This window comes from Acomys minous (assembly GCF_964271855.1).
Source record: "Acomys minous genome assembly, chromosome: 7".
Classification (NCBI taxonomy): domain Eukaryota; kingdom Metazoa; phylum Chordata; class Mammalia; order Rodentia; family Muridae; genus Acomys; species Acomys minous.
Genome location: NC_140488.1, coordinates 31,054,393 through 31,075,984, shown reverse-complemented (window position 1 = coordinate 31,075,984; position 21,592 = coordinate 31,054,393). Strand labels below are relative to the sequence as shown.

At 39.3% G+C, this 21,592-nt stretch overlaps 1 protein-coding gene across 4 annotated transcripts in view; it reads right to left on the bottom strand.

Annotated features, from left to right (window-relative positions):
* THOC2 (THO complex subunit 2) overlaps nt 1–21,592 on the bottom strand; it is a 108,491-nt gene that overhangs the window by 82,939 nt on the left and 3,960 nt on the right. For all 4 annotated transcript variants that reach the window (XR_014780545.1, XM_084788731.1, XM_084788732.1 and 1 more), the window contains exon 2: nt 9,293–9,351. Coding sequence is in view for 3 of the 4 variants with exons in the window: in XM_084788731.1 (XP_084644857.1) it covers nt 9,293–9,351 (59 nt within the window). In the remaining variant the exon portion in view is untranslated. The remainder of the gene's footprint in view (nt 1–9,292; nt 9,352–21,592) is intronic.

Below are 21,592 nucleotides of genomic sequence, written 5' to 3'. Positions count from 1 at the left end.
ATACATACAAAAATGAGTATTTTATGAGAATTGCCAACTACAAGTAACCCATGCTATTATCAGAGCCGCATTTCCTCAACAAAAAGTCTTTTATGCACTCGGGAGTCAAAAGTTAACTGAACACCTTTGAGTCATGTTTTTCTTTATTTCTGAATAATAATTTTTTCTCCTCCCAATCATTAAATGTTGAAAAACAAGGAGCTCTATAAAACACCAATAGAGGGCTACTGACATAAATCAGTTGGTTCTTGCCTACCATGCAAGAAGCCCTGTGTTCTATCTAACATAAAACTAGGCATAGTGGCAGGTGCTTGTAGCCAGTAATCCAAGCACTTAGGACATAGAGGCAGACAGACAGATCTGCAGTTCAAGAGCAACCTCAGCACACATATCAAGTTTCAGGCCAGCATGGGCTATATGGCACACCTCAAAAAATAAAAACACAAATGTAAAACTAAAGCCTAGGGACTAGAATATATAACTCAACTGGTAGAGTGATTCCCTAGCACTTCTGAGACCCCAAGTTCAATCCCCAGGATGACAAAATAGAAAAGCACTCAAAGGAAAACATACAAACACCAGGCATAGTAGTGTAAAACCAGTCCACAGTCCCGAAACTCATTCAGAAAGTAGAGGCAGGAGGATCAGGAGTTTAAAGCCATCCTCATCTACACAGCGAGCAGCAGGCCAACCTGACTACCTGAGATACTGTCCCACCCCATTTCACCCTCAGAGCAGGCTAGTTATAATCCCCTTTTAGAAAAACAAAATTTTTATGGGGAAAAAACTCCCCTGATAAGACAACTTAATCATAAAACAGAAAGAAAATAAAAATGTGCTATCTCCTATTAGACAGCAAAGATACTGTTTAGCAATGAAATAAATGTGTCCACTAATTCATTTTCTAAACAAATACAATGATATTATCAATCCCTTATGAAGATTTTATTATTTAAGTACTGTACCACTATAAACACTATGCCCTCATTGTGTTTAAAAATAAATAAGCTATATAAACAAAGAAAAATTTTTAATTTATTTATTTATTCACTTTACATCCCAGTCATAGCCCCCTCCCCTCAGTCCCACTCTCCTTTCCCCCTCCATCCTCCTCTATTCCTCAGAAAATATCCTACCCACTTACCCCAGCTCATCAAGCCACATCAGGATTGAGTTCATCCTCTTTCCCTGTGGCCTGGCAAGGCAGTCCCGTCAGGGAAAAAGGACCAAAAAGCAGGCAGCAGAGCTCATGTCAGAGACAGCCCTCTCTCCCCTTACGAGGACACCCACATGAAGCTAGAGCTGCCCATTTGTTACATCTGTGTAGAGGACCTAGGTCCAGCCCATGCATGGTCCTTGGTTGGTGCTTCAGATTCCACAGGCCCCTCTGGGCCTTGGTTAGTTGGTTCTGTTGGTCTTGTGGTGCTCTAGTTGCCTCTAGGTCCCTTTTTGTTGTTATGGTAGGAATGAGATCACTTCTATATTTTTCACTCATGTTAATAAAATTTCTGACAAAAATACACATTATTTATTTAAAATTATCTAGATAACTTTTTAAGCAATCACTTAAAAGAACAAAACAGCTCATTATCATTAATTGTGGTCCCAGAGTATTTTTTAATACTGTTCACTGGAGCTCTATGAATTCTAATATTAATCACAGAAAATGAAAATAGAGAATAGTGACCCAGGTCATTTTGCTGAACAAATGAAACATAGAATGAGCTAAATTATAATCCACAAAGTAGCCAAGAAAGTTTCTAATTCACATTTTTTCTAGGTAAATATTTTTAAGTGATCATGAACTCCTATTATATTTAAAGAAATGATAAATCTAAGTTGTTTTTGTCTCATGGTGTCTTATGAGAGGAATAGAAATCCTAACTAAGACAGAATTTGGTACCAGACCATGAGTTACTGCTATGACAGACCTGATCATGTGTTTTGACATTTACAATCTAAGCTGGGAAAGCCACTGAGTGCTCAGAGATCAGGGAGCTTAGATGATACAGGCTTAGCGTTTACTGTTTCAAAGGGAAACAAAGACTCTAGTGGGGCCATTTGTGTGATATTTTGTGTTAAGAATCTGTAAGTCGGAGGCTGGAGAGATGGCTCAGTGGTTAAGAGACGTGCCTGCTCTTCCAGAGGTCCTGAGTTCAATTCCCAGCAACCACATGGTAGCTCACAACCATCTGTAATGTGATCTGATGCCTTCTTCTGCAGATAAAGTACTCATATAAAATAAATAAATTTTTAAAAAAAAGAATCTGTAAGTCAGAGGCAAGTGGATCACTTTGAGTTCAAGGCCAGCCCAGTCTACAAAGTAAGTCTAGGACAGCCAAGGCTACACAGAGAAACCCTGTCTCAAAAAAAAAAGAAAGAAAAAGAATATGTAGGTCAGCTGGAGTAGAAGAAATAGCTATGATAACAAGAGACCACAACCACTACAGTAAAACCTTTGATTTACTAAAGCAAGAGAGGCATGTTAGCTAAAGCACAGAAATGCATGATGATTAAAAAGAGAGTAGCACAGGAGAGGTGGCCCTGCCCCTTGCCAAATGTAGCACACAGGAAAGCTAGCCACACCCCTCACCTGGGCAGCAAGGGAGACCAACTCAGCTACCAGCCTTTGAGTTGGCCGACCCCAACATCTATCCCATCTATGAGCTATTAGAGTGTGTGAAGGGGCCAGTCCTACAGATCCAAAGCTGCAGTATCTCCATGACTCAGGGAAGCAAAGCAGTCCCAGTGAGAATCCAGTATTGATGATGTAACAGAAGCCAGAGGTCTGGAACCAGAGCAATGACTCACTGCAGTGACTATTTGCAAGTAAAGCTGTTTAGGGGGGCTTGTTTACTTTAATTTTTAATTTTTATCTTTTGTTTTCATTTGCAGGGGAGGATGCAAGGGTAGAGGACAGATATGGAGGGACTAGGAGAGGAGTGGGATTGTTGTGCATGATGCGAAATTCAAAGAATCAATAAAAAGGTTTTTTTAAGTAAAAAAGGCAAAGAAAAAGCAAGGAAGAGAAGTTATAAATGGAAATAATACAATAACGTAGATTTACTGATTATTGTGGGCTGAGAAAATATTGAGATTAGCCATATCTTCTTATATATTTCCTCCTTCAACAGAAAGATAGTGCCCTCACCTGAGAATTCTCCTATGATGTCTAGTAATTTCATAACAATTATTCTTTTTGTTTTGTTTTGTTTTTAGAAACAGGTTTCTCTGTGTAGCCTTGGCTGTTCTAGACTCACTTTGCAGACCAGGCTGGCCTCGGACTCACAGTGATCCACCTGCCTCTGCCTCCCGAGTGCTGGGATTAAAGGCATGCGCCACCACGCCCGGCTATCAATTATTCCTGAAGCCAAGAGTATGTGAGGCTCCCTTCCTTCCTGCATACAATACTAACTGGCTTGAGTGGTTTCAAGTAGAACGTAGGAGTCATGGACATTCTTCTACGTTCTTGACCAAGATTTTACTCCATAATACTCTATAATTTACTTTCTTCTCTTTCAACAACAGGACATAATTTCTCTGAGTAGCAAAATGAAAACTGGGGACTTTCATTGGATTCTCACTGGGAATTGTTGCCCTGAGTCATGAGATCCTGCAGCGTTGGGTCTGCCTGGTATGCAACTCCCTTAATGAAGCAAAGATCCACTAGTATCCATTATAACTGGCCCAACTTGCAGGAAACCATGGAGTTGCCATGGCTTAGCTGTCTTGAAGTATGTGTCTTAGGTTTTTCAAGGCCAGCCTAGTCTACAAAGTGAGTCCAGTACAGCCAAGGCTACACAGGGAAACCCTGCTTGAAAGAAGAAGAAGAGGAGGAGGAGGTGGAGGAGGAAGAGGAAGAGGAGATGGAGACGAGCATCAGTGAGGCAAAGTGTTCTGGGAAATGTTTCCTCAGAGTCATCACACAAAAGCTATTGTCCAGAGGAGGCCAAAATTGTACTTCAGGCCTGGCAGGAAAACTTGGTAATGTCTAAGAGTTTCCTATTGGTTTTATAGGTATTAGAACAGTGCTTCTCAACCTTCCTAATGCTGAGACTCTTTAATACAATTCCTTATGTTGTGCTGATTCCTGACTATACAATTATTTTCATTGCTACTTCCTAACTGTAATTTTGCTACTGTTATGAATTGTAATGTAAATATCTGATATGCAGGATATCTGATATGCAACCCCTGTGAGGGTTGTTTGATCAACAAAGGGGTCGTGACACACAGGTTGAAAGCCACTGCATTAGAGAGTTGTGAAAAGCAGCACTCTGAGAAGCCACTGGTGAAAGTCTGATCTCAGCTGCAGTGAAAATCCCAGGACTGAAGAGGTCATAAGAGAGCAACTGAAGCTTGACACCATGGGAAACCAAGAAAAGCCATAGTGGATGAACACCCTCAACTAAAGGAGAAGCCCCAATAATGAAAAAGTTAGGGAGACAAAGAGGCTTAGCACCATGTAGCAGGGTCAGAGTCCCTGAAGAAAACACAAGAAAAGATATTGGTAAAGGTGCAGCCCAGTTATAGCAGGAGACGCCAGTACTACATACAGGATGAACGCCAAGGAGAGCAAAGCTGTGAAGTGGAGCTGGCCCGAACCTAGGCAACTAGCTGCATGTGCTGCGGATGGCAGAGCCAGAAGTGCTGCTATGTGCCAAGGACCTTTGGTGCCCAGGTGATAATGAGTAGGTCCCAGACACCAAGCACTTTGTATACTGTTCTACTTTGGTTTTGCTTTGCATTGATTGTGTCCTGGTTATTACCTCTGGAGTAAGAAAATATGTAACTTATTTTATATTATAGGAACACAGTTGAGAGACTAAATTTTTAAAGTGACTTTAGAGTTTTTAGGGCTTGCTATTTGGAGACTATGGATATTTTAGAGACTTTGACTATTTGAGAGAGGTTTGAACTTGGAAAGAGACTTTGTTTCAAAGAGACTTAAACTTTTTTGTTTTATTTTGTTTTTTGAGACAGGGTTTCTCTGTGTAGCCTTGGCTGTCCTAGACTCACTTTGTAGATTAGGCTGGCCTCGAACTCACAGAGATCTGCCTGCCTCTACCTCCCAAGTGCTGGGATTAAAGGCGTGCGCAACCACGACCTGCTGAGGCTTCAACTTTTAAGTGTTTGAATTTTTAAAGACTGTGAGACTTTTAAAGTTGGAATATTTTATGTTGTGATATTAATATGAGATCTTAAGGACAAACAAAAAGGAAAATTTATGGTCTAACAGTGGTGTGTTTGTCTGACAAGTTTATAAGGAGTCAATTGTGCTAGCTAGTTTTATGTTAATTTGACACAAACTTGAGTCACTTGGGAAGACCAAACCTCAACTGAGAAAATGTCCCCTATGAGATGGGCCTGTGGTGAAGCCTGTGGTACACTTTCTGGATTAGTGATGACTGGTGTGGGAGGGCCCAGCTCACTGTGAGCACTGCCACCCTAGAGCTAGTGATCCTTGGTACTATAAGAAAACAGGATAAATAAGCCGTGGGGAGTTACACTAGTAAGCAACACCCCTTCACCACTTGTACAGCAGTTTCTGCCTCCAGGTTCTTGTCTTGAGTTCCTGCTCTGACTTCTCTCAATGATAGACTACAAGCTGTAAGGTGAAATAAATCCTTTCCTCCCCAAGTGACTTTTAGTCATGGAGTTTTGTTATAGCAATAGAAACCCTAACTAAGACAATGGACCTTTAAAACTACTAAGTGAGCCAGAGCCGGTAAACTTTACCCTTATACTCACAATGTGCAGGGAAACATACAACCTTTATATATGAAAAAAATCACTAACTACTCCACATTAGCACTAATATTTTAGAAAAAGCAGTTTTAAGAATAGCAACTAGGGGCTAGAAAGATGGCTCGGAGGTTAAGAGCACTAACTGCTCTTCCAGAAGTCCTAAGTTAAAATCCCAGCAACCACATGGTGGCTCACAACCATCTATAATGTGGTCTGCTGCCCTCTTCTGGCCTTCAGGTGTACATGCAGGCAGAGCCCTGTACATATAATAATAAATAAATAAATCTTTTTTTAAAAAAAATAGCAACTGGCCAGAGGGATATTTGCACATAAGTGTTTGATGTCAGGTCCTTTCAAAGGAGCAGTATGACCTCTTAACTGCTGAACGATGTTGCTTTATTGCTAAAAGGCAATGACAGTTTTAAAAGAGAACAAACAGTATGTAAAACTGCCTGCCTGAATGACACTAACTTCAAGGTATGAAAAGTAATATGTAAGAGAGAACACTACCCATACTAAATCTGTCTAAGACAAAACAAAGGAGATTCTAAAGACAGGGTATTAAGTCAGTTTCCTCCACACAAAACTGAATAGGACCTTACTCCAAAACTTGGCAACTGACAAAGATCAACCAATGGGTCTATGTGATAAGTGGAAAACAGAGAAATGGAAGAAAAATAACGGTTACTCAGCCAATAAGGCCACAATCAACTATTTTTTGATTCATGTGTAAACCAAAACAACAATGTAAATGAACAACGTTAAAGATCTATGCTGTCATTCAAAACTGAAAGACCAATAACACACTAATTTTATATGTTTAAGAACTGTCTTATCAGTCAGTCAGGCATGGTGGCACACACCTTTAATCCCAGCACTCAGGGGGCAGAGACAGGTAGATCACTGTAAATTCAAGGCCAGCCTGGTCTAGGACAGCCAAGGCTATACAGAGAAACCTTGTCTTGAAACAAAAAAACAAAAAAAAATCTCTTATCCACATAAATTTCCAATTAAACAAGATAAAAATTAAATAAGTTTAAAACTAATAAGCATGGAGCAGAAAGAATAAGTAGCCTAGTGGTTTGGGATGTTCCATTTTTTGGAGGGGTGGGGTCCTCACAATGTATCCCACGGTGGCTTCAAACTCTCAATCCTCCTGCCTCTGTCTCTCCAATACCAGAATTTTTTTTATAACCAGGCAATGCTAGCAGTGGGACTGGGACACCACCAACCCAGTCATAAGACCTTCAACCTATAATCCATTCTGCCTGTAAGATGTGCTGGGGCAATGGTGACACAGAACTTGTGGGAATGACCAACCAATGTCTGATCCAACTTAAAGCACACATGAGAGGAAGCCCATGCCTGACACAGCCTGGATGGCCAGGAACCAGAGGTAGAACAATCCAAAAACCCAGTATAGAACCAAAAGCAACTGGCAAAAGAAATGAAATGATTCCTAATGATATTCTGCTGTACTCATAGACTAGTGCCTAGCTCAACTGTCATCAGAGAGGCTCCATCCAGCAACTGATGCAGAGACCCACAGCCAAATATTAGGCAGAGCTCAGGAAATCCTGCAGAAGTGGGGGAGGAAGGACTGTAGCAGCCAGAGGTGATGAAGACACTGCAACAACATGATCCACAGAATTAACTACGCAGGGCTCATAAGGGCTCACAAAGAATGAAGCGACACACATGGACCCTGTATGGGTCTGACCTAGGGCCTCTGTATACCATGGTTGAGTAGTCTGGTGTTCTTGTGGGGCTCCCAACAATGGGTCTCTAACTCTTGCCTGTGCTTGGAAATCTTTTCCTCCTCCTTATTGGGTTACCTCATCAGGCGTGATATGAGTGTTTGTGCCCAGTCTTATTGTGTCTCCCTGGGTATCCTGCTCTTTTTTATTTTTATTTTTATTTTTATTTTTGAAAGGACACAGAGGAGGGAGCTGATCTGGGGGAGTGGGCAGATGGGAGGAAGATTGAGAGGAGTGGATGGAGGGAAAACTCTAGTTGGGATGCAACTATGAGAGAAGAGTTTTATATACATACATACACATATAGATACTTTAGCACTCTCCTATACTTCTAGAAGTCAACTTTATTTAGGAAAAAAACATAAACCTTGAAAGTCATTAAGACTGATCATAAACATTTTCTTGCAGTCCTAGAAACAGAAAAGAGAGCTTCTGATTTGCCTGGCCAGTGCTCTATTGCTGAGCTATACATTTACAGCCCAATTATACAATTTTATAAATGAGATGAAAATTTATTATTTGTGGGTATCATGCTAGAAACACTAAGGCTTTGGGGGGGATTGTTGTTTGTTTGGTTGTTTTTGAGACAGGGTTCCACTGTACAGCTCAGATTAGCCTAGTACTTACTTCATAGCCCAGGCTGGCTTTGAACTCATTAACATCTCAGCATCCAAAGTTCAGGGCTCACAGGAATGTGCCCCAAACCCAGCTAAGAGGATAAGTGTTAAAACAGAGCTACTAAGATAATAGAAACCAAAACTTGCTGTTTCACTTGTTAAAAATACTTTCCCACAAACCTCCAAATATTCTTTCTAATAAATATATTCTCTCAAATTAATATTCAATTTTTGATAAAACCATTTTTAGGACAAACACTATCCTTAAACATCTATTCACAAGGCTATAAAGTATAACTATAATAAAATCTATATATGTATGTGGTTAAAATACACTATTAGTTATAAAAATATTGATTTCATACTAGAAAAACACTATGAAATTATCTTTAACAAAAACTACAAACCGGGCGGTGGTGGCGCACGCCTTTAATCCCAGCACTCGGGAGGCAGAGGCAGGTGGACTGCTGTGAGTTCGAGGCCAGCCTGGTCTACAAAGTGAGTCCAGGACAGCCAAGGCTACACAGAGAAACCCTGTCTCGAAAAACCAAAAAACTAAAAAATAAAAAAAATAAAATAAAAACAGTATAAATCAGATACAATTGCTTTAATTTTGGCTTCTCTTTTGCCAAATCCTTATGCCTAGCTTTAAATTAATGAATGTTAAACAGTAAAATCCTATAAACGTAAAATCTACATCCTGCTTAATTATGCAACATTTTAGTTAATAAATCTTATTTGTGATATGCAGCAAACAACTCCTTTGCTTATATTTTCCATGACAACTGCCTTTAACAAGCTCCCTAGATACCACCTGAACATAACCAGCTTAGCAAAAACACTGAGCTAGGTTTGTGGTAATTTTCTAGTGCAAATATGACCAAAACAGTTTTTTTCCCCAGGATAGCGTTCTTTCACATTTATGACTGGTACAGCTAACTAAAGAAATTTAAACATGTACAAAATCTCAATTGTAAAAGTCAAAAGATGAAATAACATATGTATTCAAGATGTATAATTTTACTGTAACTACAGTTTTATTACTGACTATATAAGGTCTTCAATTACACGTACTCTTATACCTTTGATTCTCATACACAACATCAAATGGAGATTTATAATCTTAAACAAGTAAAACATGATAGCTATGGTACTTTAAAAAATTCATACCTCTGTAGGTTGAACTGTCATGGCTTTTATTTTCACTGAGAATCCGGCATAAATGCAAACTACAAAAAAAAAAAAACAAAAAATAAATAAATATCAATTTTCAATCCTAAAAACAGTTGATTCCTAAGAAGCAAGTTTTATCTCCTAAAATGTATATGGAAATGTCCCAGATATATGTAAATACCTTCTAATCCATCAGAAGTAGAGAACAATCAACCTATCATTCTGAAAACAGGCAATTTATTACATAAAAACTTCCTGCCTCTCTTTATTAAACAGTGAGTAACTCAACAGTAAATAAGAAATGTCTCTACTGAGCATAGTGGTGCCTGATTATAATCCTAGGATTTAGGAGATAAAGAGAGAATTAGCCTCTGCCACATAGAAAACCTGAGATCCTATCTCAAATAAAATGTCTCCATCTTGAAGCATTTCAGCCACTAAAGAAGGGATGGTAAGTAAGGAATCTAGATTTTTCTTTCTTTTTTCCTTTTTTTACAAAGGCTAAAACATAAAAGGGCCACTATGGGGGGGAGGGCACAGGAGGAAGACAGAAGAGGAAATGGTTAAGGTTGGAGATGATCACAGTAAATTGTATACATAAATGAAAATATCTTAAAACCCATTTATACAATTAATATATGCCAATAAAATGATAGAATTAGAACATCTTCATTTTAAGATTCCTAATAAAAAAAATTCGCCATCTGCCAACGGCTGTTCACATCATAAAAACAGAGTACAAGCATTATGTCCCAGCTACTGATGAAATAATACACCACCCCACAGAAAATAAAATCAGAATGTCACAGAAACACTGCATTCTCATCTTCAAGTGTCACACTACAGATAACATGCTATCTGCTACAAAGTACAACAAAATAATAAAAGGGGTGATATAGATGAAACAAGATTGGCAAAGAATTAGTGACTACTGAACTACAACAAACTAGACAACATTTGTACAACCAAAAATAAAAACAAAACAATCAAAACAGCAAAAGGGGCAATGCAAAAGAAGTGAATTAAAATACTGTGGGGAGGAGTATCATGTACAATGCTTAGAACCAAAACTATTCCAGAATTTAATTTTTTTTATATTTCTGTTCAGAATATTTTTATGTACCTAAGATGTCTGAGGACAAGACTGAAACATAACACAAATTTTATTTTGTTTTGTTTCATATATATCTTACACATATTTGAAGATTCATATTTATTTATGTATATATGTTTGTATTAGTATATACCATGTTCAGGTGTCTGTGCAGGACAGAAGACAGTGTCAGATCCCCTGGAGCTGGAGTTACAGGCAGGCAGTTGTGAGCTGCCCAACGTAAGTGGCAGGACCTAAGGCTCGGGTCCTATGCAACAGCAGTTAAGTACTAGCAAGTGCTAAGCCATTTCTACAATCCCCTAACGATAATCTATATTTTTTTTAATTTTGTGAATTCAGCAGTTTACTGTACAGTGGAGAAAACATTTGCCATTTTATTACTTAGTAGGTAGACTTGCATGTGAGAACCTGGACATGCACAGAAAAGGTGCTACTGCTGCTGAAAGGAAGTAACAGGGTCTTGTTTGTTTTCCTTGGAGGCACTAAATAAACCATGTTCTTTCAGCCTGTTGGTAATGGAAGTTTCTACTGTGGGCATCTCAGTGTTCAAGAAGTTTCAGACTTTGGAGCACTTCCAATCTCAGCTTAGGAATGGCCAACTCCTTGTCCCTCCCTCCCTTTCTTTTTCAGAGGAATCATCACTCTTATGCTTGCAAGCATGTTTGTCCTTATAGCCTATTGCTTTTGATCTTAGCAGCACAATTTTCTCCCCAGTACACACTGGGTGATCTCACCCTCTTCCAAAGCAGTAATTTATTTATTTTTATTTATTCATTCATTTATTCATTTATTTATTTGGTTTTTCAAGACAGGGTCTCTCTGTGTAGCCTTAGCTGTCCTGGACTCCCCTTTGTAGACTGGCCTCAAACTCACAGCAATGCCCCTGCCTCTGCCTCCCAAGTGCTGGGATTAAAGGTGTGACCACCACACGCAGCTTTTCAAAGCAGTAATTCTTAAATGTATCAACCTCCAATTTTATCTCTACACCAAATCCTACTTACAAGTGCTACTTACAGAGCTACAAGTGCTCTGAATCAAGTGCCTGGTAGACATGCTAGAAAAAAAAAACACTCTACCCTAAAATCTCTGCCACTATCTTTTAGCATAGCTACAAACCAGATACTATCCAAAGAAATACTGCTGTTTAAGAATAAAATCCCAGCCAGTGCTCGGCGGCACATGCCTGTAATCCTAGCACTCTGGGAGGCAGAGGCAGAAGGATTCTGTGGGTTTGAGGCCACTTGGTCTGCAAAGTGAGTCCAGGACAGCCAGGGCTATTACACAGAGAAACCCTGTTTCAAACACAAACACACACACACATATCGAGCCAGGCATTATGGCTCATGCCTTTAATCCCAGCACCTAGAAGGCAGCAGCAGGCTGTGAGTTCGAGGCTCTACAAAGAGAGTTCCAGGACAGCCAGGACTTTTACACAGAGAAACCCTGTCTCAAAAAGAAAAAAAGAAAAAAAATCCCTAGCACCAAAAATTTTATTCATTATTAATTAATGTAAATCCAGAACACAGGGCTGGAGTATAGTCCTGTGGTAAGCCACTTCTTAGCATGCATAAGGCCCTGGGTTCAATTTCCACCAGCTACATAAAATCTAAGTGTGTAACTCCATATGCCATGCTGTCTTTTTTTAAATGTCATTTAGATGCTCTGATAAAATGAGAAGTTTGCATAAAGAATTCCCACCCAACATTAAATTATTAACAGTTGCCTGCATGGACACTACTTATAAATCTTTTTTTTTTTCAGACAAGGTCTTCTTATTTAGAGTTAGAACAGTACTTACTATGTATACTCAAACTGAGATATTCGGCAGGCCATTTTCGCAAGACTGAACTGAGTTTGTCACATCAAGGAAAATAAAACCTAAGCTTTCAAGCTAAAAGAATTTTGGAAAATAGTTTCTACCACTGTAGGGATGACTACTTTCATAGATCATCTTTGCTGGTGACATTAAGGAATGTGGTTTTGATATTACAATGAAGTTTGTCAATATTTGGAAGAACTGCATAATTAATTGAAAACAATTTTCCAAGTGGCCACTATATGTTATAAAATAATAATATCACCTCTTTGTATTTGATTTGGGGGCTCTAGTTTGGTTTCTTTTATTTATTGGTTTGGGCGAAGGTTGGAAAAGCAGACCCACATTATGCAGCCCTAGCTGGCATAGAGCTGGCTGCATAGAGCAGGCTGACCTGGAACTTGCAGCAGCCCTCCTGCCCCTGTTTCCTGAGCACTGAGTTTACAGGTATGTTCCACCATGCTTGGCACTAATGCAGTTTAAACTTGGGATAATGAGAGAAAGGATCACTTGAGTCCTTGAATTCTAAACCAGCTTGGGCAACACAAAATCTGTCTTTTTAAAAAAAATAATAAGATAAAAAAGCAGAGCCAACAGAGATGATGGCTAAGCATCACATGAAGGTGGAAGGAGAAAACCAAGCCCACAGAGACAGACACACAAATACACACACACACACACACACACACACACCTATGCATATGCCACATAAAATGATGATGATGATGATATGATGATTTTAAATTTCAAATCAAAATGTAAAGAAACTGGGTTTGCCTGGTGACACACGTCTTTAATCCCAGGACTCAGGAAGCAGAGGCAGATGGACCTCTGTGACTTCAAGTCCAGCCTGGTCTACAAAGTGAGTCCAGGACAGCCAAGGCTACACAGAGAAACCCTGTCTCAAACAACCAGAAAAAAAAAAGAAAAGAAAAAAGAAAACAAGACCTCGGTGTCATGACTTGTGCCTATAACACCAGCATTCCTGAGGTGGAGGCAAGATGACTGCCATGAATTTGAGGCCACACTGGCCTACATAGAGTTCCAGGAGATTACAGATCAAGGTTCCAGAGTAGATTACAGATCAAGACCTCATTTCAAAAAGAAAGCTAAGTTCTCAAAATAATATAGGATAACTTCATTAATCTTGGTCAAGAAGGATAATTCCAACATTCAGAGAACTAAGGCAGGAGGATTGTCTTGAGTTTCAGGAAAGTCTGGGCTAGCAAAAACCCTGTCTCAAAACAAACAAACAAACAAACCACAAAGAAAAAGTGGGAAAGGGAGGCATTAAGCAAAAGAGTACTAGTAGAGTAAATAATGGATAGATTTGACAATATTTAATAAAACGAATCATTTCTGTTTATCAAAGTCACCAGTAAGCCCAAGTGTGGTAGCAGATGCTTACCATGAATTCTAGACCACCCTAGGCTACATACCTGACCGTTTGTTTAATTATCTACGCTACAGGTTACCCACATCCCTACGCCTTACATCTGTATCACATATTTTGACACTCCATTTGTTGGTTAGAAAAAGCCAACAAAATAAACATCCACAATTCATTTATAAGTTATTTTTTCTTTGTTGTTTTGCTACTGGGAATTGAGACTATGGCCTTGCACATGCTAGGCAAGCATTCTATCAATAAAATATAGCCATATTCCCCTTCTATTTTGTTTCCTTTGACAGTCTGTTCAAGTTTATCAAGCTAGCCTTGAACTCACTCTGTAGCCCAGGCAAACGACAAACTATGATTCTCCTACCTCAACTCAAGTAACAACAGTTACTATTTTCAAAATTAAGGTTAAAAGGCAAGTAAAAAACAATTACTAATTAAATCTGCAAAATTTTTGAAAACTTCCAATATAAATTCATAACTACCTACCATTTATTTAGAAATGCATTCAAGTAATAAAGAATATCAGACAGGGGTAGCAGGATGGTTCAGTTTAATAAGACCCTGTCTCAAAAAGACTGCCATTAGAGAGGATTTTCACATGTTCTCAGTACAAAGAAAAGATAAATATCTGAGGCAGCAGATCTCAACCTGTAGATCACAACCCCTTTGGGGATCTCATATTAGATACCCTACATATCAGATATTTATATTATGATTCATTAATAGTAACAAAATTCCAGTTATGAAGTAGTCATGAAATTATTTTATAGTTGGGGTCACCACAGCGTGAGGAACTCCTGGATCCTCCTGTCTCCACCTTCCATACGTTGGGCATACTTAGCTTTATATACATGTACTGAAAACTTACTGCAGACTCAGGATGTGGCTCAGCTGACAGAGTGATCACCTAGTATACAGAAGTCTTGGATTTGATTCCCAGAAGCACATAAAGCTGGTATGGTGGCACACACCTACAATTCCAGAGCCTGAGAGATGATAGCAGGAAGATCAGAAACCAAGGTAAACCTGAACTGTAATAATAAGCTTGCACCTGGGATATAGAATATCTTGAAGGAGCCAGGCAGTGGTGGTGCACGCCTTTAATCCCAGCACTCAGGAGGCAGAGGCAGGAGGATCACTGTAAGTTCGAGGCCAGCCTGGTCTACAAAGTTAGTCCAGGACAGCCAAGGCTGCACAGAGAAACCCTGTCTCTAAAAACCAAAAACATTGGCTAGATCTGGGTAGGGTCCGAAGTTTACTGCCTGTATTTTCCTTGCCTGGTACCATAGTTTGAGCAGGACCCCTGGGCCCAGATCCGCCTGCCATAATGTTCTTCTTGTAGGTTTCTAGGACACTCTGGATCCTTCTATTTCCCCCATTCTCCAATGCTTCTCTCATCTAGAGTCCCAGTAGGATGTCCTCCCCTCTGTCCCAGTTTCCTGGTAAGTGAAGGCTTTCATGGGACATGCCTCGTGGGCTAGTGTCCAGACATAAGTGAGTATATACCATGTGAGTCTTTCTGCTTCTGGGTTAACTCACTCAGGGTGATCATTTCTAGTTCCATCCATTTGCCTGCAAATTTCAAGATTTCCTTGTTTTTATCAGCTGAGTAGTATTCCATAGTGTAAATGTACCACCGTTTCTTTATCCATTCTTCTACTGAGGGACACTTAAGGCTGTTTCCATGATCTGGCTATTATGAATAAGGTTGTATGATCAGGCACAGTCATAGGGGAGGGGAGTAAGGGGAAAATGGGAGGGAGGGAGGAATGGGAGGATACAAGGGAGGGGATAACCATTGAGATGTAATATGAATGAATGAATAAAATATATTTAAAAAAAAGAAAAAACAAAAACAAACAAACAAAAAAGAATATCTTGAAGGAAAGGAGGAGGGAGGGAGAAAAAGAAAGAAACTGGACCCAGATGTAGCAATTTATGCACTAGAAACCCCAAACCCTTGAAAAAGTCAGAGGCAGGGTTGCCACAAGTTCTAGACGAGCATGGGATACAGAGTAAAATCCTGTGTCAAAAGGGGAGGATATAGAAATTGGTTTTTATTTTCTATTCCTTTGTATAATAAATCCACTTGTTCCCTCACATTTTGACAGCTTCATCTAGTACTACTTTCAGCAATGGTAACACACGTATATTTTTCAATAAGCCTTCCGATGACTGAGGGAAGATTGTGTCCACGTTCCAAACTCCTACCTATAGTACAGTCATCATTACTTAACTAAGAAATAATTGAAATGTCACTCTATATTGTCAGTCACTAGACCACACACATTTATTAGCCTGCAGATAATATTGCCATCATCAGCTATTAATTAGCACCTCAAAGATTTGTTCAAATTGTGTACAAAATCATTAATGGTTCATCACATTCAGGCAATTCACTTGCATAACAGATGTGTAGTGTCTTACTGTAAAATGGGTATTCTTTATATACTAGAAAACCAAAAACAAGCACTTAGAATCTGAGGCAAAACAATGGAAATTTTAACCGGGCGGTGGTGGCGCATGCCTTTAATCCCAGCACTTGGGAGGCAGAGGCAGCCAGATCACTGTGAGTTCAAGGCCAGCCTGGTCTACAAAGAGAGTCCAGGACAGCCAGGGCTGCGCAGAGAAACCCTGTCTTGAAAAACAAAACAAAACAAACAAAAAAACAATGGAAAGTAAAAAAAATTTTTTCAGGTATACTTTTATGTCCTCCATAAGTAATCCACAAGTAGTAGAATGGCAAGTATCCTTAAAAGTAATTGATTGAAGCTGGGCAGAGGTTGCGCACGCCTTTGATCCCAGCACTTGGGAGGCAGAGGCAGGTGAGTTCGAGGACAGCCTGGTCTACAAATCAAGTCTAGGAGAACCTGGGATCTATTACACAGAGAAACCCTGTTTCAAAAAATCAAAAAAAGGGGCTGAAAAGATGGCTCAGCAGTTAAGAGCAGTGGCTGCTCTTCCAAAGGACCTTGGTTCAATTCTCAACACCTACATGGCAGCTCACAACTGTCTGTGGCTCCATTTCCAGGGGGTTTGACAACCTCACACACAGAAACAGATATGCAAGCAACACACCAGTGCACATGAAAATTAATAAACAAAAAATTTTTAAAAAGAAAAACCAAGCCAGGCGTGGTGGCGCACGTCTTTAATCCCAGCACTTGGGAGGCAGAGGCAGGCGGGTGTCTGTGAGTTCGAGGCCAGCCTGGTCTACAAAGTAAGTCAGGACAGCCAAGGCGACACAGAGAAACCCTGTCTCAAAAAACCAAAAAGAAAAAAAAAGAAAAAAAGAAAGAAAGAAAGAAAGAAAAAGGAAAAAGAAAAACCAAAAAAATCAGTTCACAGCATTACATCTGTGTTACCATCTTATCTGTCACATTTCTGGTAAACTAACCTACATTACAGGATGATGACAGATAAAATGACCTCAAATCCTTGCCCATTCTAATATGACCTTAAAAATATTCAAATGTCCTATCTCATTGCAAACATCAGTATTATTTTACTCCCTTAATATTTGAATTTTTCCACTTGTCAAACAGTTTTGTGCTGCTATGGAAATGCTACCTCAACTCCCTGGGAACAAGCACAGAAATCTACTTTCTGTCAAAGATCTGTGAAAACCCAAATGAAATGAGTTGTTCTTCTAATGATTCCAGAAGTATATTGTGAATGCTTCTTACCATGAATATTGAGTTTTTCATCTTACTTTTTCCCCACATTTTCAGCAAAAAAAGAAACACAAACAAGCCTGAATGAAGCACGCATGCTCATAGCTCACAAGCTGGCTTCACACATAAGACTGATGTTCACCTGTGCTCTACTTAGTAAATTTGTTTAAACAAAGTACTTGTATCTATTATCAATGCTATAACAAAAATATTACCCTCAAAAACAAATACTAGGACAAAACTATTTTACCCTGTGGAAACAAGCACTTATGAAGAAAGGAAGAAATGTTATAAAAGACAAATTAACAAAAGTTGTACCCTATTTTAAGTAGGAAGAGGCAGTTCATTAATAGCAAACACTGTATTTCAGCAATCAAAAAACTTCCTAATGTTGCATCAACATTTTCTGAAGAATGAATTTCTCTTATCACTAAAACAGATCAAGATTTACACTTAATTCATGACTACAAGTTAAAATATGAAATGAAATTAGAAAAGGTTTCAAGGCTGGAAATGTAGCTCGGTTGGTAGAGTACTTGCCAATGTATAAGGCCCTGATCTGATCCTGGGTGCCACACAGACTAGTTGTGATACCACCAGTCTGTATGGAATCCTTGCACACATGAGATTAGAAACTCAAGGTCATCCTCAGCTACGTAGCCAGTTCGAAGCCAGCCTGGAATATAGACATCCTGTCTCAAAAACAAGTTTCAGGGGCTGGAGGCCAAGTACTTAGGAAACTGAAGTAGGAGAATTACCAAGATTCTAGTATATTGGCCAGCTTGAACTACACAAGTTCCAGGCATACACAAGCTCCTTACGAATTATTGACAGAACAATTACCTTTAGGAGTTCTCTACTGTTTTGATATCTCTTGTGGGGGGAAAAAACCATGTTACAAGTTTTATAATTTTTAAAGATTTGTTTAAAATTTTTTGATGTATGTATGTGTGCTTAAGTGTACACCATGTGCACAAAGGAGCTACCAAATAAAAAGGTAACATATCTCCTAGAGCTAAAGTTACGGACAGTTGTGGGTCCCCATCCCAGTGCTGGAAGTTCAGGTGCTAAGAGCAGTAAATGTTCTTAATGCTAAGATACTTCCTCTGCCCCTAAAGATGTACTTTGGTTATATTTAATTATGTGTATATGTGTCTTTGAATGTGTGCATGTCATGTATAGGTGTCCAAGGATGCCAGGTGATATAGTCCTGGAGTTGTTAAGGACAAATATGTAACTATGCTCCATGAAAACCAACTGTCTACAGAAGATTTTAGCTTTGAGGAATAAAAATTGTTAGGTAATTTTTTGTCAAAGCAGTCCATCCCTTACATACGTACACACTATTAGTTTCTAGAGTTGTCACTTTTTTTTTTTTGAGACAGGGTTTCTCTGTTACACAGAGCCCTGGCTGTCCTGAACTCTGTAATCCTAGCACTCTGGGAGGCAGGCGGATCCCTGTGAGTTCAAAGCCAGCCTGGTCTACAAAGTGAGTCAAGGACAGCCATGGCTGTTACATAGAGAAGCCCTGTCTCAAAAAAAAAAAAAAAACAACTCTGGCAGTCATGAATTTGAAAGAATGTAAGAGGTTATATGGAACAGTTTGAAGGGAAAAGAGGGAAGGCAAAATGATCTACAAAATGAATCCAGGACAGCCAGGGCTACACAGAGAATCCCTGTCTCAAAAAAAAGAACAAAAAGAAAGGAAAATTATAAAATGTCCTATACGGGTTGTGGATTTTTTTTCCCTAGTGCTAAGGATCAAACCCAAGAACACAGAGCATGCTATGCTGTAGTAACATATGAGGAGTCTGGACTTCTGTTTTCTTTTTTAAAATACAAAAATATTGTAAGAATGTGTTTTTGTTTTACTCCCAGATGTAGGGATATGGGGTTGCTTGGGGCAATCCACAGCAAGTGACCGTGATTTGCCTCATGCAATAGCAGAAGCATGCGTTTGCCAGCTGCAAAGAATTTCTGTGATTGTATGCTGTTTGGAATTCCAGGAACTTTTCAGAGGGGACATAAATGAGAGGCCCCAAAGGATGGAATGGGAGGTTGTTGGTTGTTTAGGGAGGTTGGTTGAGGTATGTCAGTAGCTGTGGTCAAAGAAAAAAAAAAACAAAAGGAAAGAAATTAGATGCAGAGATCTTTCTCTCTCTCTCCTTCTCTCTCTCCTCTCCCCTCTATGCCTGTTTCTCTAGCTGGTGTTAGGAGGTGAAGTCAGGGAAGAGAAAGGGTGGGAAAAAGAAAAGCCCATGAAGTAGCAAAGACCAGCTATCCTACGCAAATTGCTTTTTCCCAGCATCATGTTGCTTTTATCACTATAGACACTGTTACTCCCACAATAGCTATATACTGGTAAAATGCTACCAACGAGAAAAACTTGGCAATCTCATGAAACACAACACGTACTTAAAAAAAAAACTTTCAGGGCTGGAGAGTACTTCTTGCTCTTTTTCAAAGGAATAATCAGCTAAGGATGGTGGTACATGCCTGTGGTTCCAACAGTAAGATGCCTGTGATCCCAACAGTGAGAAGGCTGAAGCAGGAAGATAATGAAAACATGGTCACCCTGAACTAAAAAACAAGCTACACAAACCATATCTCAAAACAACAACAACAAAAAAAACATTTAAAATTATTACATGAAAGAGAAAATCCACCTAAGAAATAATTTTTCATATGGTCACACTCCAAAACCGAAATCTATCAATGTATTCACTCTACTCTCAAATTTAGCATTTCCAGTTGCTGTTTTATATTTGAGACTGTTTCCAAACAAAGAACTTTTATAATATATTTACAATACTACTTGTTTTAAACAAGATGAAAATACTAATATCTATAATATGATTTTTGGGGCTTATAATTTGGGTTTTTTGAGACAGGGTTTCTCTGTGTAACACTGGATGTCCTGGACTCACTTTGTAGACCAGGTTAGCTTCAAACTCAGAGATCCACCTGCCTTTGCCTTCCTGAGTGCTGGGATTACAGGAGTGCGCCACTGTACCTGGTTTATAACATGATTTTTTAAAACCTCTAAAATTAAGTTATATGAAACAAAGTTTGTACATAAAGATGTCGAATAAATGAAAACAAGCTATAGGATGGTGATGTGTTTAAAATACTTAAGCAGTGATTGTTTACAATAGTTCATTATGGCACGACCTAATAGTGCAGGTTTATAATCCAGCTACTTGGGAGGCTGAAATGGAATAATTTCATGTTCAATGGAGCCTGGGAAATTTGACAAGACCCTGTCTTACAAAAAATAAAAAATTAAAATAAAGGGCTGGAAATGTAATTCTATTGGTACAGTTCCTATATGAGCATGGCTTATGGCCTGGGTTCAATCCTCAATACTGAATAAGCCACGTGTGATATGGCTATAACTCCACCACTTGGGAAATAGAGGGAAGATCATAAATTCAAGGTCATTCTTGGTTATATAGTAGTTGAAACCCAGCTTGGGATACATTAGACACTGTCTTTTAAACAAGGGAAGTGGGGCTATAGAAATGGCTCAAAGGTTAAAAGTGCTGTCTATTCTTCCAGAGGTCCTGAGTTCAATTCCCAGCAACCACATGGTGGCTCACAACCATCCATAATGAGATCTGATGCCCTCTTCTGGCCTGCAGGTGTACATGCAGGCAGAGCACTCAGATACATAAAAATAAATAATATTTTTAAAAGGGGGACCAGAATTTGGGAGGCAGAGGCAGCGGAGGCTGCCTGGTCTACAGAGCTCCAAGACAGCCCAAATTACACAGAGAAACCCTGGGGTGTTTTTTGTTGTTTGGTTGGTTTTTGTTTTGGTTTTTTGGTTTTTCAAGACAGGGTCTCTCTGTGTAGTGTTAGCTATCCTGTACTTGCTTTGTAGACCAGGCTGGCCTTGAAGTCACAGCGATCCATTTGCTTCTGCCTCCCAAGTGCTGGGATTAAAGGCATGTACCACCACACCTGACTTGAGAAACCCTGTCTTGAAAAGCAAAAAAAAAAAAAAAAAAGGAGAGGAGGAGGAAGACAAGGAAAGGAAGGAAGGTGGAGGCAGAGGGAGGAGGGGGAGGGGACAAGGGGAGGGGAGAGGAGGGAAGGGGAGGAGAGGGAAAATGCAAAAAAAAATGGGCTGGGCATGAAGAAAAATGAAATCATGACATTTGCAGGAAAACAGATGAAACAGGAAATCATGTATTATTTTAAGCAAAATTACCTAGACTAGGAAAGACAAATACCATGTTTCTAAGTGTACACATAGATGTTTGTAAGTCATGAAAGAGTAAAGATCTCA